Here is a 17,820-nt window from a genome sequence, read left to right as displayed (position 1 = left end):
CCCCCGGCTACATGCCGCCGCCGCTGCCGCCTCCTCCTCTCCGGCGAGGGGCGGGGGGCTCCGGCCCGGGGTGGGCACCACTCCTCGCAGTGCCGCTCCCCTCCCTGCCCTCCGCGCCGGCCCTGGAGCCGGCGGGGGCGCCCGCCGCCTCCTAGGAGCGCACGCTCCGCGCGCCCTGCCGGAGAGGGGGCGGGCGTGGGCAGGGGCGGGCGGGCGTCGGGGCAGCGGAGACCCGGCACGGCGACGAGAGGAGGGGGCTGCCTCGGAGAATGCCCGGCGCCGACTCACCGCTCCTAGGCACGGGCTGAGCCGGACCCGGAGCGGGCGGCGCGTCGCCATGCCGGTGTGACGGGCGCCCCCGGCTGCCCGCGCGGTCCCCCGCGCTGCCCCACGCCGCGCCGCGCCGGCGCCGGGCGGAAGGATGGGCTGTATCCAAAGCATTACCTGCAAGGCGCGGATCCGGCGCGAGAACATCGTGGTGTACGATGTGTGCGCCACCATCGACCAGTGCCCCACGCGCATCGAGGAGACCTCGCCCATCGTCCTGCGCTACAAGACCCCCTACTTCAAAGCTTCGGCCCGCGTGGTCATGCCCCCCATCCCCCGCCACGAGACCTGGGTGGTGGGCTGGATCCAGGCGTGCAACCAGATGGAGTTCTTCAACACCTACAGCGACCTGGGCATGTAAGCGACCGGCCGCGCGGAGTCGGAACGGGGTCCCTGGCCCCGGTCTCTTCTCCTGATCCCGACCCTCCTCCCCAGCTCCTTCTTACTGCTCTCCCCATCCTCTTTCTAAACCTTCCTCCCGCCTCCTCTTCCATCTCCCTCCTCCCTACGCTTTTGTTTCAGTGACAGGGCGGGTGTGTGTAGGGAGGCTCCTCGCGAAGGCATTTTCTCGTGGTTTGCTTCTCACTCCCCATGAACGCGAGAACGGTGCGATAAGGAGGGTTCGAGAAACGGAGGTGGGGGTGGCTGGCTAGTGCTCTGGGGGAGTTTCGGGGCTCCGTCTGTGCTTTGTGGGGCTTCCCGGCAAGAGTTTGGGGGGGACCTGTAGAGAGGAGTGGAGTGGAGTGCCGGGGGCGCGTGGGCTGTGCCGCGCGCGTCCGTTGGAGAAACCCGAGCGGGCTTGGAGGAGAAGGTCCCGGCTGTCCCGGCTGGACTTGGTGGTTCTGCCCTTGTTCCCACGACTGTTGACTTCTAGCCCTTGTCCCCCGGGCCGGGAAGCCTGGAGGCATTTGCATCCGGAACCGCAAACCCGGGAGAGCCGCTTTTCTGGCTCGGCTCCCTCTGGACGAGTACTGGGGTGGTGGGAACTGGAAGGCATCGGGCGCGTCCCGGTGGAGCAGGGCTGATGGCCTTGTAAGAGCAGCCTCTGGCTGGCGTGGTGCGGTGTGTGTCTTATGCTCAAGGAAAGTACGGGTCTCTTGTCGGTCTAAAGTCTTTACTTACTCCAAAACTTTACTGATTGCGACGCTGGAAGTGATTCCCCAGCGCCCACCGCCGAATTCTGTTGGCGATCTGGGAGCTCTCCAACTTCTTTCAGCAGCGCCGCTCGGTGCGCGCCGAGCTCGGCGGCTGCGGTGGAGACCCGAAATCGCGGCGACTCCTCTGCCGCCAGGGGCCGACAGCCTGCCCCGGAACCGCAGGCAACTGACAGTCGCGTCCAGGACTTCTTTATTTACTAAATTTCCATGACACCCTGCCAGCCTCCTTTCAGAAGTAGACTATGGGCAGTTGGCAACTACAATGGCTAAAAGGTTTGGGGCCTGCGTTCTACCTGCTGTTACAATGTAGGTCTAGAGCACCCTAATTAGCTTGCAGCCTGTAGGGAAACCCTGTTCTGGAAAGGCAGCCTCATTTCATTATTAATCTAAAACTCTAGAGTTCCCAAGGTTCATCTTTTGAATATGGATGTAAGGTGGGAGAGTTTCCATTTTAAAAGGTCAAACTATCTCTTTAACAGCAGTTTGGAGGCTTTTTATTGCACTCTGAGAGCATGTAAGTTAACACTAGTCGTAGGTGCTAAAAGGAATTTTGACAGGTCGCTTTGTTTCTCCCCCCTCCCATCCCCACCCCAAAGAGTTTGAACTTTTCTCTTTAACCATAAAAGCTAAATGCTGGAGAAAGTTCCTTCCTAGGGAAGATGTGTGACAGCCCAGTTTCTTCTGTGCCTCTGCACATAGAGTGTTCTTGTCTTTCTGTATGGCAGCTGGATGTGAGAAATGGGGGACATACTATTTGGGGTGAATCATACCATTTAAAAACAGACACATCCTCGAAAGAATGATTATATCTGAACACATGTGTCTCTTAAAGATGTTTTTTTAAGAAACTTATTATTTCCAGCCAAGTCAGAGAAAGCCCCAGACAGGGCAAGGGCACCCTCCCTTTTGTCCTGTTGGCCTGGCCCTAATGGCAGTGTGCAGCCTTGCTGGGGGGCTGTAACTGCAGCCTGGGGCCCCTCTGGAGGAGGCTAGGAGGTACTGAGCCGAAACAGCCTTACTTTTCCCAAGACTGCACAGCCAAGGCTCTCTGTTGCCTCACATCTCTTGTAAATTAGTAATCGGAAAGCAAATAAATCATTCTTTCCATAAAAGAAAATATATTCTACCTCAGGAGAAGCCGAGGTGAGGTATAAACACACACGGTAGTTGAACTTCCTTGACTATGAGAGGATATGCCCTCATGGGAACCTGCTTTAATGGGCATGAGTTGGTGCCTGCCCAGAGGGACACATCTTCCCTGACCCTTCCTTGCTGAATTCTTGCCTTTGGGATTTGGGAAAAAAGTTTTGCCTTTAAACTACCACCTTCTGTATTTTAAGATTCTTGGTTTTCCTGTTGTTGGTGCCAGGGAGCAAATCACAAAGAATATTATTTTAGAAATGGGTCAAGGGTCTACCTGTCTCTTCATGGCTGCAATAATTGCTATGTGTCTAAGGCCACTTTGGAGCCCAGATTTGATTGAACCAATTTCCACAAAATGTTTCTGCACTGAAAACTTCATCAGTGTAAACTTTTTGATGGAAACTCATATTGCATGAAAGTCACTGAAGTCTATTAGTTACTATGTCCACTTTAGCCAGTACCTTGAGTGGAAAAAACACTGCAGGCTGAATTTTCACCCCTGTGCAATGCTCTTGTTACATGAAGCATGACACGATGAGAGAGTGTAGGTTAGAAAGCTACCTTTTCAACATTTAAAAGGGACTATGCCAGAGGAAACCCGCAACTTAAAATGCCAAGAAACTTCTATCTATAGGTTTAAAAGAAAACATGAGCTTTTGTGGTTTAAATTCACAACATTTCCAAAAACGAGTAGGCTTCTACAGGAGCATTTGAAATAGTTGATGGTCAGGATGGCCGGAGCTTAATTTTAACTTGAACTCAAATGACTTGGAACTTCCTTCAATAATTCTACAGGAAACAGGCTATAAATGCTTGTGGAACCCACTTATTTCTCATTTGGCCCTGTTGAGCCCCGGTCATGCAGCCCTGCTGAGACCACTGCAAGGCTTCATCCTTCAGGGAGGAAGGGCTACTGTATTTTCTCAATCAACCCATCAATAAACAAATATTTACCAAGCGCCTCTGATGTACCAGTGCCAGCAAAGAAAACAAAGGAATAAGCACACAGCGTCACTGATCCTCAGTGTAGGAGGTAGGGGCACACGCAGAAAAAGCCAGTGCTCCCAAGCAGTGTAGGAGGAAGGCCAGAGAGAGGGGCAGGGGACCAGGCCGGGTTTTCTAGATGTGTAAGGACTCAAGCTGAATGTGAGAGGTGGATAAGATTCAGTGAGGCAAGGAGGAGGGACTAGTTAGTTCTAAAGGGGAAAAACAAAGGTATGGAGGTAGGAAAATATAAGGTGTCTTAAGGGGGCATGCGTAGGTAGTAGAGGAGCTTTCAGGGGGAAGAACAGTGGGAGATGAGGTCAGAAAGGGTCTGTTGGGGAAGGCCTAGGACAATATGCTCTGGAAAAGAGAAGGTTAAGTAAGGTCAGGTCTTCTTAACCAGAAGAGTATAAGGAAGCTCTTCATACCTTCTCCATGCCTCTTGGGCATACAGGAGCTTTTCAGTAGAGGCATGAGACCTTTATGATGGAACAGTTTCTTTTTTTTTAATTTATTTTATTGAAGTATAGTTGATTTACAATGTTTTGTTAATTTCTGCTGTACAGCAAAGTGATTCGGTTATACATATGTGTGCATTCTCTTTCATATTCTTTTCTATTATGGTTTATCACAGGATATTGAATATAGTTCCCTGTGCTCTACAGTAAGACTGTTGTTTATGCATTCTATATGTAATACTTTGCATCTGCTAATCTCAGACTCCCAATCCATCCCTCCCCCACCCCATGATGGAACAGTTTTGCATGCTAGAGTACAATACCCAAGAACAAAGAGTGAGGTTCACGTGCCAAGGATGAAGGTGAAGCTGAGGTCAAGGGGAGAGCCGGCAATGGCTGGCTGGAGGCCCTTCCCACTCCCTTTGAGCCCATGTGCGTTGTCTTCTAGAGCCGTAGGGAGCTCTCTGGTCAGCTTAGGGCTGATGGTATAGAATTTGGAGAACCTTGTCCTGGGTGAAGCTTGAGGAGGTCAGAGCTTACTCCTCTCAGGAGACAGCTCCTGCCTGTCTCTCTACTCCTCCTTCAGAGCCAACACTGTTGAGGCTTTGACTATACCCACCCACCTCTGTTGACTGTTCAGTTCAATCCAAGCTGGTTTCTATCTGTTCCAAATTTGTTCTTGCTCAGTTCGTCTGGGCTTTTCCACGTTGCCAGATCCAGCAGGCACTTTGAGACGCGCTCACCTTTTCATCAATATTCCACATAGTTGACAGCTTCCTGTGTCTTGACTCCTTCCATCATTTAGCTTTCATGCTATTTTTCTGGCTGTTCCTCTATCTGACCTCCTAGGACAGTTCATCAGGACATTTCTCATTCCATACTGGATGGATGGTAATTTCATCCATCCCAATAGCAGCAGATGGTCTCTGTGCTACACAGTCACCTGCAGTGTAGGTGTGTGTGCCTACATACAATTTCTACTTGGCTGTCTGAAAGACATCTTGAACTTAATGTATCCAAACCTGCACTCTTGATCTCTGCTGTAGCTCCCACCCAAAAGCTGCACCTCCACCGTTCTTTCCCATCTTAATAAATAACACCTCCAGTCCCTGGATTGCTCCAGCTGAAAATCTGGGTGTCACTCTGGATACTTCCCCAGACGTCCAGTCCATCATCAAATCCTGCTGATTGCATCTCACAGATAGCTCTAATCCAGCCACCACGTCCACCCCTTCCATCTTAGGACATGTCACCATCACCTATCACTTGCTCCGATGGAGGATTTCTGACCAAACTTGCCACCTCCGTTCTTGCCCTCCCTCTAGTCTATCCCCCATACGATAGCCAGAGTGATATTTTAAAAACATAAATGCTGTCGCTTTCCTGCTTAAACCCTTTAATGACTTTCCATTGCAATCAAGATAAAACTTGAAAATCTCTTCCCACTCTTTGGATTTCTGTTCTTAAGCCCCATCAGCCTTTTTCCATTTCTTCAAAGGAACCAGCTTCATCCCAGTTCAGAACTTTTCCATGTGCTGCTCTCTGTCTGAAATGCTCTTCTCGCCCACGCTTGTCTCGCAAAATGCCTACTCCTCATTCAGGTCTCAACTGTTACCTGCTCAGAGAGGCAGCGCTGAGTTCATAGTTTAAATTAGGGTTCTCCTGTTCTCTTGAGTAATACACTATTCTTTTAGTTGTTGCAAGTAATTGTTGCAAGTAAGCAAGTAATTATATGTTTATTTAACATCTGACTTATCTACAAGAATATGAGCCCCATTAAAGCAGGTATTACATCCATTTTATTCTCTGTGAACAGTGCTTGACCCATAGCAGAAGTTCAATAAACATTGGATAAAAATAAATAAAGGAGCCATTTTTCTGACCTCAAATAGTCTGTGTCCTCTTCAACAAATCATGCCTCTGCAGAATTAGCTTTTCATATAAAACCTACGGCAACCCCACAAAGCTGTCCAACTCTTGACATTCCAGCAGTCACGTAGCACATACAGTTTAACTCCGCTGTGCTTCTGTGTCATTTTGACCTGCATCGTCCCACCAGATCCGCTGCTCCTCAGCCCAGGGCTTGTGTCCGTCACTTCTTCTGTCGCCCTGAGGTGTTCTGAACACCACGAGTGAGGTTCAGCAAACACTGAAGCCTCACTGTCACGTCACCTACTACAAAGTGGCATTCACCGTCTGCCCAAGGAGATGGGACATAGAAACCTTGTCGTAGCACAGTTCCACCTGCATCATTAACTCGCGGCCTGAACCCCAGGACTTCTGGAGGTGATGGCCCTAGCAATCACTTAAATACCTTGCCTGATAGGGTCATTGCCCACAAAGTGAACACCTCCGCCCTTGTTCACGGCTGCGTGTGCGGCATGGCTGTGAGTGTGGCTCTCACTGGTCATAGAGGTGCCTCCTTCGGGCATTTTGCTCTTGAGGGCCAGCTCGGCTTATCCGTCCAGGGAGCCTGATGAGTCCCCAGGTGCATTGTCCTACCAGGTCCAATGCGCCTCAGCACAGGGCTCACGTCTCTTACTTCCTCTGTCTCCCCGCGGAGACTTGCATCAACACCCATCCCCCAGTCCCATCACACCCCCCAGTCAGGGGCCTCGTGATCTGGAAGTAGCGAGAGCTGCTCCTCATCAGAAACGATGGGGACCCTCAGTCCCAGAGCATCAGATGGGAAAGCAGGATCCAATTCCCTTATTAAAGTCCTGAGTGCCCTTGAAGGGGAGGCGGACTGACCCTTTGCCTCTAATCTTCTCCATCTCCGCAAAAGAGGAGCAGCAGAGGATTAGCTGGTCTTATCAGGAAGCATTAAGCTCTCTGGAGATAAAGCACAACTCTGGAGCTGGAGGGGAGGTGTAGGAGGAACAGGGGAGGAAACAAATGATTCAGAAAAGAGAAGGGGAGAAATAAATGGGAGTTAACAACGGGATGTGGCTTGTGTAGCCTGGGATGCTGAAATACAGCTGCACGGGATGGAGAAAGCAGAGACGGGTGAGCTGGGAGGTGTTGGACTGCAAGACGTCAGCGACCTTCCACATGACAGCAGAGGCAAATGCTGTTTGCGGGGTTAGGTCTGCAGATGCTTCATGTTCCAGGTTAAAGAAGGCTGGCGATTGAGTAAGGAAATGCAGAATCTGGTGTAAGACGCAAGATCCCAAATATCCCCTTTCCCTCTGATTTGTGTAGCACTCTGATCTTGTCTGACCCTCTCTATTATGGCCCTGGGAGCTAGAAGCTACTCTTATACCTGATGAGGAAACTAAGGCTCAGGGGGGTCAGATGAGACCATACATCTAGTAAGTGGCTGAGCTGAATCTTTGTGAGAGGGCGGAGCCAAGAGGGCAAGGGACCAAGTCCATCCATTGCTGAGAAGCTCATTCCCTGGGAGCAGGGGGATGCCTCCTCAGCTCTCAGGGACCCCGAGCTGGCCAGTCTGGACTGCAGGTTTTAGCCCCGTGCTGTCTTCTCCAGAATCTTCCCTGGGGATCACATGTCAGCTCAGATGGACAGCCCTGGGCCCCAGCTGACAGTCACCCAGACCACTCAGTTACTGGACTTGTGAGTCTGTTCATCCCTCAAACTCTCCAGACAATTGCTGTTTGGACAGATGATTAGGAAGAAAAGAGGACCCCCTTCTGGTGGTGGGAAGGACCCCTGGCTCTACCATCAGCTCATCGGACATTCCGCTGGCTCGCAGGAATTCTTATACTATTATTCCTTTTCCAAGGCCCCCTCAGGCCAGTGTGTTAGCTGTGTGGACCCTGCTCCCTCGGTGGCTCTGATACAAGCCAGTTGGAACTGTTCACTGTGCCAGTTGAAAGTATAGCAGCTGGCTCCCCAGCACAGGGATTCGAGTCAGAAAACCTGGGTTCGATTTCCAGCCGTGTCACCTTTGGCAGGTTCCTTAACAATCCAGTATCTAGTTTGTATGCATGTAAATAGACAATGAAAAGATCTGTCTTGTCTCCTTGGCTGGGGGTCAGGAATCAAGTGAGATGAAAAGTGTGAAAGGGCTCTCCAAACTGTAGTGTATGGTGCACATGTTGCTTTTTTATTATTATAGAGTGTGGCTGTGATTATTACTAGAGGGTGACTCTGGATCAGCCTCAAGGAACAGGGAGGTTGTGACCCTGTGGCTTCCCCTGGCAGAGAGAAGCATTCACACTCTGGAGAGGGGTCCCTCAGGCATCAGCCACTGGTCTCCCACAGCCCCACTCAGAGCCAGAGGGGAGGAGAGAGACTCGCTTTGTAGATCCTTCAGGGCCAGGGCTGTTTTCCATTCATACTCAGCGGAGGGTGGTAGCTACTACCTCTTGCCCCGCCCAGAGGTCGCCCTCCCGGATCTGCCCCGGGCAGATGAGCAGCATGCAGGGCCCTGGCCGCTCCCAGTCCTTGGGTGCAATGCCTGCAGCTCGGCCATGTCCTCGTGGGGACTGCCTGCCCCGCCCCCAGGTCCTCCTGAGGTGTACCAGTCAGGCCCCAGATGAGGAGCCGAGGACTCGGGGCTGGGGGGCTGCTAGAGCGTGTCAGCCATGCTGTCCAGGCTCAGGAAGGTCTGGAGTTGCCAGCCTGGGTGGACGATGAGACCCACACCTGAAATAATCTGTGTCCGAAACCATTTCTAATATATTCTTTCCAATATATCTTTAGTATATCTTTAACATGTACTTCCATGATTTTGTTTCCTTATAAGAAGAAACCATGAAGAAGAAACCCTTTATAAGGGGACCTCACATAATCCCAAAATAATCATGAAACCTGTTTAGGGTAAACATTTTTCCCATTTTAGATAAGCAAGCTGATTAGATAAGTAATGTGCTCAAGGTCACTTGAGGTCATGAGGGCAGGCGCTGGTAGAATCAGGGCTCCCAGCTCCTGCCCTAGTGCTCTCCTGAGCCAAGTGCATGGTCAGCGCCAACCCGGGATAGGAGGTGGGGGTGCGAGAGGTCCTCCTCAGAGCCATGTGCTCAGAGCCATTGAGCACCCCAGGGTCAGTCGGCACACGGGCACTTTGGGGGGCGTCATTTATGGCCTCTGAAGACAAGAGAAGGTAGATAGAAACATCTAAATATGTTCAACAGAAGCAAAGAGAAATTTTCAGGCTGCCTGATTAAGACAAAATGCACAAGGCCATGTGCCACGCGATGGCACCTTGGAGGCTGGCTTCCTCTCTTGAGACCTGACCTTTCCAAGCTGGCTTGTGGGCTGTGTCAGGCCGGGGTGCTCAGAGGCTGTCAGAGGTCTGGCTAATGGGCAGCAATAAATCAGCCTCCTCAGTCAGCAAGCTCTGCAGCATCCTGAGGGGGCATGCAGGCCAAGGAGGCCATGGCTTGAGGGCATGAGTGGTGACAGGGACAGCCTTTGGCAAGCCTGGGAACTGCCAGAAACAGACCAAGGAGATGTTCCTTCGCCCTAGGCGTGGGCGGGAGGAAGGGTTCGGGAGCTGGTATGTGTGGGGAGGGAGAGGCTTGAAAGAGAACAGGATGTGGCCTTCTCATTCTTCCCCCTCCCACGAGCTACCAGCTGAGCCTCCATTCCAAAATGACAGCCTCCACGGCTGAGCCCGGGGAAGTCACTTCAAGACCAGGTTTTAAGTGACTCACATATTTGAGACTCCCTTTCAGACTTCCGTAAATAGCCTTCACCTTGTTTAAGGATGGAGAAGAGATTTGTGCCAAAAAACTAAACCCAAACTCCTGTTGCAGATTTCTTCTTGGCCTTCGGAGCCGGGAGTCTGTCTTGCTGGGACATGTGTACACGTTAAGGAGTGGGCAGGTATCTGCTTATTGTCTGTCTCCCCATGAGGCCGTGAACAACATACTCAACTTAATGATGATCAACTTAATGTTGAACGCTTATCCAGTGCTAAGTGCTTCGTATGCACTGTCTGGAGACAAGTGCCATGCTTTCCCCATATTAGAGATGATGAAACAGAGGCCCAGAGAGGGTAGGTAACTTGCCAGCATTACCCAGCTCATAAGTGACAGAGCCAGGATCAGAAACCAGAATTCCAGTGATTCCTTATGATGTTTCACTGCCACGTTAAGAACGAATGATTGCACGATAGAGTGAATGAAGGAACAAATGGATGAGCAGGGAGCATTCAGGATATTTCCTGAATGCTTGCTTTTGTCCTTGCTGTGGGGACCTGGGGAACAAAGGGTTGAAATCACTTTGGAAACAAGCAGCCTCCTCACCTCCCAGCCCGTTTGTTCAGTTGGTCAGGTCATGTTAATGAGATTGGGGTCTCGGGGTCAGACCCAGGAGACCATCCCAGCACCCAGGTCAGCACTCTGCCCTTCCAGCTGCCTTGCACGTGACTGCTTCCAGCTGCCAGTCATAGCAGACTCTAGATTACAGGGCAGAGGAACAGCCGGGAAAATGCAAGTGGTGGGTCAGCAGAGCCCTCCTTGACTTGGGGGTGTCAGGGCCCTGTGGACAATCGTCTGGCCCAGCTGCTCATTTTACAGATGGGGACACTGAAGCCCAGAGAGGACACTGAACTCCAGCGAGGGAGTGCTGGAACTGGGCCTCAGACCCAGGTCCCTCCGACTTCACAGCCACCGTTCTTCACCACCGGGCCACACCAGACCTGAGGGGGAGCAGTGGCTCACTCCGTGGGTCAAGGCTGGGGGCACCCCTGGTCTGTAAAGCAGTCATCAGGGCTCACCACCGCCTGTTTTTCCACACCCTCCCCACCCCCCGTTTGCTGAGGGGCCAAGTCTGTGGGCAGAGATGGCCACGGGCCCAAGGGAGGAAGCAGCACAGCCCTGGGCCGCACAGAGAGGAACTCAGATGGGCCCAGGGGATGTCTACACAGTTGCCAGGAGCAGAGAAACCAGCCTTTTCCCAGTGTCCATAGGCAGTGATTAGCAAGCCAGAAAACAGAGGGGCTCCCCAGAGACGCCCATCACAGATGGCAGGAAATGGGAGGGCTCGGCAGCCCAGGGGAGGAGGGGTGTATGGAAAAATTGGAAATTGAGTTTCAGCATGGATGCGCAACAACCCAGAAATCCTTTTCTCCACCCCTCAACACCACCACCCCCCCAAGGCCAGGCGCTGATGCCATCCCTGGGCCCCTGGGCCCTGCCCACAGACAGGCAGGGTAGCTCCATGGCCCCTGGCAGCTCCAGAAGAAACGGGATCCAAGTGGTATCAGAGATGACAGATTGTGAGGGGGCCAGGGCCCTCCCCTGACAGCAGGGCTCAGCTGCGCGGCCCCTGTGGAGCAGAGCAGATGGGGGAGTCTGAGAAGGAGATCCTAGCAGCCTGGAGACTCTGTTTCTGTTGTGGCTTTTAGTTGGGTTTTCTCCAATTTTTCCCCCCTTTTATTTTTTGTGAACTCGATACGTTTTAGCATAGGGGCATGATCCAATTGTCCTGTGTCTGCTTACTCTAAAGGAGGTGGGAGGTGGGGGGGAGCAGGAGCCAGCGGGTCGGGGATACAATACAATCTGCTTTGCCCTTGTTGGGATCTGAAGGGGCCGACTTTGTGCCTCCGAGCAGCCTGTCACCTCTGCCTGTCTGGCTGAACCCAAGATCTTTGCACCACTCCAGACTGCCTTTCACGAGGAAGACTCTGGAAATACGGTGCGATGTCAGGGGGTCTGCCTTCCCCACACACGGTCCCATTCCAGCTTTGGCCCTCCCTCTCAAAACTTGCACTTGGGACCTACCCCTGGCCCTCCCTGGAGGCCTCCCTGGAGGAGGAGGCACCTTTAGGTCTCCTGGCCTCCTTGGGACTCTCGCCATTGTCCCACCAACCTGGCTTGGCCTTTTCAAGTCTTGTAACTCTCAGGGCTCCCTGTACCTGTCTGATCAGCCCTGCTGCCTGATTTTTTCAGTATTTGAAGTATATGAAGTATATTTTTCAGTATATGAAGGCTCTGCCTGCCTTTGTCCCTGGCCACCACTTGTGCTGTCTCTGTGTCCATCTCAGTGTCTCCCTGCTTGCTCTCTGACCCTCTGGTTTCCCTGCTCGGTCCAGGCACTCTTCAAGCTGCTGGGCCTCAGCCGGACGTCTGCCCCCAGGCCCCCTGTCCTCCTGGGTCCTCCCTGTTGGGCTTACCCTCTCCATCTGAGGTAGGAGACACAAATGCAGAGGGGGCTGCCGCCGGGGGAGCCCATGAGATCCTCTGTCCTCCTTGGACCCTCTGAGACTGCACTGGGCTTCCACTCTCATCTCATGAGTGGGGATGATCTTTATGAGGAAAATTGCTTGTGACTTAAAGGGGCAACTAAACTAGAGTTCCAGAGGTCTGGTGAGGAAGCTGAAACAGCTAGGACCAGAGCGCTGTGGACATCCCCAGAGCGGGTGGGGGCAGGGAGGAGGGGATTCACTGGACAAGCACTCAGGGCTGGTCAGCGCACAGTCTGGAGCAGAGAGAGGGAGCACGAAAGGGGGTTCAGAACATGCTGTACTGCCCTTGTCTTCTCAGCAGCCATCAGAAAGGCCTGGGTGTCGAGAGCAGACCCTAAGATAAAGAGGACAATTGATGGGGGGTGGACAGGGCCCAGGGAAGCCACATGCAGCCTAGTTCCTGCCCGACAAGTCGGGACAAACTCTTGACCTTTTGTCCTGCCGGGTGTGAAGCTGGGGGCGGGGGAGGCGGGGTCCAAGCAAGGGTGGCAGCTGCTCTCACCGCCCCCCCGCCCCGAGGCCAGAGAACAGCCACACTCCAGAGTCTTCTCTGCAGAAAAGCCCCTTAAGGTAACCATCTCCAGGCGGGTGACCAAGCTGAGTGGCCCCAGCTGAGAGGCTTCTGAGACGCAAGGGAGGGTAGGAGCTGGGAATGCCAAAGCGGCCCCTCTGTGGTCGAGGCAGGCATCCTCCCGTGCTGGCCAATGCTGGCTCCTCTCAGATGTCTCTGGAGAGCTTGTCTTTTCAGGACCTGAATCCCACAGGGAATTTAGACCAGCTGGGTACCGGTGGGGTTGCTTAGTCACTGTTTGGAAAGACTTTCAGAGATGGACCTGCTGCATACTCATACCGAGAGCTGGACCTGGAGAAAGGCTGACGGAAAGGGGTCACGGTGCAGATGTAGCGCTGAGGGCCCGTTTCTCCCGCAGTAACCACCAGGCCTCAGCGCCGAATGGAAGGGGGGAATTTGTCCACATGAGGAAGGTGCATTTGCCGACATGAGAAAGTTTTCATGGTAACCCTGTCTGTCGACCTTAGGATCTGTGCACCGTAACTTTTTTATTAAGCGGCCAATCTCTTTCACCAAATGGATGAATAGTGGCGTGGGTCCAGCACTGAAGCCGAGACACTCGGGCACAGCCCCCATGGGGAACTGTTTGCGACCACTTAGCGTTTAAGACAGTTTCCTCTCCACTCACGTGGGGCCACAGTTTCTGCGGTTTGTATCAATGTCTTCAGACTCAGGATTGAGGAGTCATAGGCCAGGTACCCCACAATTGGACAAACAACCACCATTGAGCCCAGCAGAGTAGGGATGCTTCTAGATCAGAACACAGGCATGTTTAGGTGGTTATTCTGAGAAGGAAATCCCCTACTTGGATGCCGAGAGGTTTTTTTTTCAAGATTTTCCCTCAGCATCTGGTGCTTCCTGGAATGTCTGGGCATCAGGATTGGGATCTAGAATTACACGCTAGTGTTGATGACTTTCCACGAAAAGGAAAAGCATCTTGGAGTGTTGTCATGCCATTTTGAAAGAACAAAGACATTGAAAAAGTATTGTCTTAGAAACACCTCTGGTTAAATGGAAGCAGAGGAGCCGGAGAAAAAGAAGTGGGTGGAATGGTCGGGCTGTCTTCCCTGGGACAGGTCAAGGGCTAAGTATATATCCAGAGTTCAAGAGCGCAGACCAATGTACAAGGTAGCAGTGAACTCCTGAGCTGTTACAGCTCTACGTGCAATCATTTCCAGTCTCAGGTGCTCGTTTTCTTCGGGTGCCATTGCCGTTTGTCGGCGGTGTGATATATGCGTGACCCAGGGCAGCACTGAGGTGGGTCCCCCTGCGGGAAATCACTTTCCACGCGAGTTCGAAATCCCAGTTCCGGGTCACTCCATCCAACTTCTGAACATTTCTGATTGGCTTCTATGTATGCTTTAAATGAATGTGTTTTCACTGTTTCTTATGTCCATGAGCTCAAGTTTGTTAGCTGTGTTATACAAATGTTCTGTACTCTTGCCAAGTTTTATCTGCTTGATCTATCAATTACTGAGAAAGCCTGCTGAAATTTCTCCCTCTTGCCTGTGTGTTCGTGACTCTTCCTGCGGGGCTGTCCACTGTTTCTTTATGCATTTTGAGGCTGAGCCTGTTTACCTCTTTGGCTTTCAGTTTCCTCTTCTTTTCTGACCCCTGGGGGTTTATTTTGCAAAGCTCAACTGTGGATTCAGTGAGAAATTTGTAATGGAGGGTTTTTCAAGATATTTAGTCTACCACATTATGATCTGCTTGCTAGATCCTTCTGTTCCTCAACCATACACAGAGCTTTTCAGTGGCTACTTTTTCTGGTTTGAATGAATGTCTTTCAAAGCAAGTTGTCTGCCTAGGCAAGGCGCGTTGATAGAAAGAGCTGAGGTTTCTTAGCGCTCTGGCGCTGGGGGTGAGGAGGGGAGCCAAGGCACTCTCAGGATCTTGGGTCCACGGCTAAGGATGAGAGAGCCCGTCAGACCCCCACTGGGCGCTGGGCACGGCTGACGGGCGCAAACTGCTCTCTCCGCGGACCCAGTGTCTCTGCCGTGTGGTAAGCGACTGCTGAATGACTACTGCATTTGCCACCCATCTGTACACACTTCAGGGCCCCGAGTTGGCCTTGACAAGCCAGAATGTCCTGCTGGAAAAGAAGCTGCTTTCCTGGAGAGCCTCAGGTCACAGCCATCCTCAGTGTCTCTCTGTAGCATCAGAGGCTCGAGTTGGCTCCAGGATTCCACACTTTTCTTCCTTGGGCCTTACCCCCGAGGCTCATTTTGCACTGGCATTTGGCTTCTGGCAGTTCGTGAGCTTGTTTTGCCTCCTTCTCTTCCAGATGGCTCTGAGAAAGACCAACGGGAGGCGGGAGGGTGGGAGGGAGGCGGGGTATGCTTTCCAATAGCTGTCTGCTCTTTGGAAGGCATACCCAGGGACCCCTGAGAAGGCGCGCATGCCTGGCATGGCCCTGGCACTCAGCAGGCTGATTCTCTCCAGAGGTGGAGGCAGGAGGGGCGGATTCCCTACGTTGAGCTATTCAGGGCTGTGGAGATCTCAAGGTGGTTGGGACCACGTAAAGCTAGACTCCGATGACAAAAGACTAGGCTAGCACTTCAGCATTTACAAAAATGCTTTCGTGTATGTTACTTCTGTTGAACTTCATGCTCACTCTTAGAGATGCTATTACTGTCCATGTAGCAAGGGGAAAACCAAGGCTCCGTAAGCTTAAGCGATCTGGCAGGTTAAGTGAGGAAGTGGCCACAGTTGCCATCTGATTCCAAATTGATTGCTCGCTTTAGGTAGCTGATGCTGGTAAAAGAAAAAGTGATAGAACTTTGGAAGCTGAAAAGATGCTGGAGTTCCTGGGTCTGACTCTTTTATTTTTTTTTACAGGTTTAAAAAAAAAAAAAAAGCCCAGATGTTAAAAGAGGTAAAAGGAATTGTCCAAAGTCATACAAGGAGTTAAGTGGCAGACCAGTTGAGATCCTCGAAGGATTGTGTTTATTTTAAAAATTTTGTCTGTGCTTTTGATAGCAATTCAATTCAGTGAATTTAATTTTTTTTTATGAAATCTTGTCATTTCTCTGGGAAACACACTCCAAAATGGAACGACAGTCTACAGGAATGGCCTAGCCTAATAGACAACTGTATTGGGAAGAAAGGGTCTGAACCACGATTGTCAGCTGGGCCTCCTGACTCCAAGTGGTAGAATGAATTGTCCTGTCCCTCATGTCCATTTAGTACCCATCAGAAATCTGAGCTGTGTCTCACCCACTTGACTGTCAGGGTAAGTCCTTTCCTAACTCAGATAACCATCATTGTTTCATCACCTAATGGGGACAAGACAAACATGAGATGCTAGGTGTTTTACACAAATTATACCTCATTTAAAGTTCATTTAAATTCATCTTATCTCTATTTCACTCATAAAGAAACCGAGGCTTTTGAAAGATCGTGTAACAGTGCTAGAACCAGAATTTAACGCCAGGTTCAAAGGACTCCAAATCTATGCCCTGGCCACCATTATTAGTACATTATTGCTTCACCTAAAAGAGAAAAGTTAACTTCAGATTCCAAGCAGGGCTTGAGAATGCTGGGAACAGCAAGTAATTTGAACATCTGATAACAAAACTATTGCAAGCACTCTTACCAAACTGCACACATATGAAAGGTATTTCAGGATTTATCTGTAAGCCAAAAAAACCACTCTTGAAAGAATAGTATCCAAGATTTGAATTCTTTGTGTTACCAGCTCTCTAGACCCCTCACATCTTCCCTTGTGTTCATCTGGGGCTTCTACGTGGGTGGACCACAGAGTTAGAGAATCATTGTTGTAGTTGGTGTTGTTAAAGATGAAGCCTTAGATTAACAGGAAGAGTGTGCTGCAGTGGAGAAGGGCATGGCTTTCAGAGCCACTGGTCACTGAAAATCGCCCTTCATTCCTCTTTGACTGAAGGCAATGTAGTGTTAAAAAAGCATGGACCTTGCAGCCTCTGCACATAGGTTCAAATCCTGCCTCCACCACTTGCTTGCTGTGTAGCTTCAGGTAGCTTAACCTCTCTGTGCCTCTGCTTCCCCATTCATAAAAGGGAGTAATAATAGTTCCTACATCATGAAGTTGTTAGGAAGATGAAATGAGTTTATAAAGTGCTTGGTTATAGCGCCTGAGGCGTTGCAGGCACTATGTTTTTGTTACATGTTTTTTAAACGGATGAACAAATAACTAGATGGACAAAAATTTACTGAATACCTGGTGTGTGCCAGGAACTGTGCTGGGAAGTGTTTCATACCGTGAAGAAAAACCTGCTGTGGTTGTGTAAAAGCCCTTTATCCAGCTGGATCAGCCAGCTGGTGTTTTGAGCACCTTGGTACTTGGCATTGTGCTGGGTCCAGCATAAGCTTCGTGGTCAGGGAGCTCACCCAGAGGAGGGAGAACTCTATAGATGCGTAAAAACCAGTTGACAACCACCATTAAGTCGCCTTTTCATCCAGCCTTCTCCGGGCAGAATTGTGCCTGTTCCCTAAAGCATCCTTATTGGGTCTAACTCGCTCACCCCTGGACTCTGTTCTCAGATGAGATCTGGCCTGGGCGGGCAGCAGCCACGAGCGGACTTCCCCAGGCCTCCTGCTCACTGATTCCCACCTGGGTGTTATTTTGCCGGCATTGCACCTGCTTCTTATCTCTGGAACCACAGAGTTCCAGTAAGAGATGCCAGCTGTTACCTTCAGCAACCCCTAGGGCTTTGCTGGCTGTCCTCACCTCACACACAGCCTTCCCCGTGTCCACTGATGGCTTGCGAAGCTGCACTTTGTTCTTTCCTGACCACCTCTCTGCTCATCTCCCCCTAGATGTGGTCTCGCTTAAACCCCAGGCGGGTGAGAACCAGACTCCGAGCTCAAAGGCCTGGAATTAGCTTATGAGCTTAGAATTTCTAGGAACGCTGATGGCTTTGTGTGTGTGCTTGGTGGCAGGGGATGAAACCTGCAAAGAGGAACTGTAGGTCATTATCACAAAGTCGTAAACTGAGCCTGAGCACTGAATGCTGGGGAAGGCTAAGGAACTAATGCTTCTAGAAGAGG

At 51.2% G+C, this 17,820-nt stretch overlaps 1 protein-coding gene across 2 annotated transcripts in view; it reads left to right on the top strand.

The window, feature by feature from the left end:
- The first annotated feature begins 231 nt into the window (after positions 1 to 231).
- Positions 232 to 17,820, top strand: part of FAM78B (family with sequence similarity 78 member B) — a 103,063-nt gene continuing 85,474 nt past the window's right edge. For both annotated transcript variants that reach the window (XR_450181.2, XM_007172451.2), the window contains exon 1: positions 232 to 684. Coding sequence is in view for 1 of the 2 variants with exons in the window: in XM_007172451.2 (XP_007172513.1) it covers positions 422 to 684 (263 nt within the window). In the remaining variant the exon portion in view is untranslated. The remainder of the gene's footprint in view (positions 685 to 17,820) is intronic.

This window comes from Balaenoptera acutorostrata, chromosome 1 (assembly GCF_949987535.1).
Source record: "Balaenoptera acutorostrata chromosome 1, mBalAcu1.1, whole genome shotgun sequence".
Taxonomy (NCBI): domain Eukaryota; kingdom Metazoa; phylum Chordata; class Mammalia; order Artiodactyla; family Balaenopteridae; genus Balaenoptera; species Balaenoptera acutorostrata.
The sequence above is the reverse complement of the archived record's forward strand: the minus strand, read 5'-3'. Positions and strand labels throughout refer to the sequence as shown.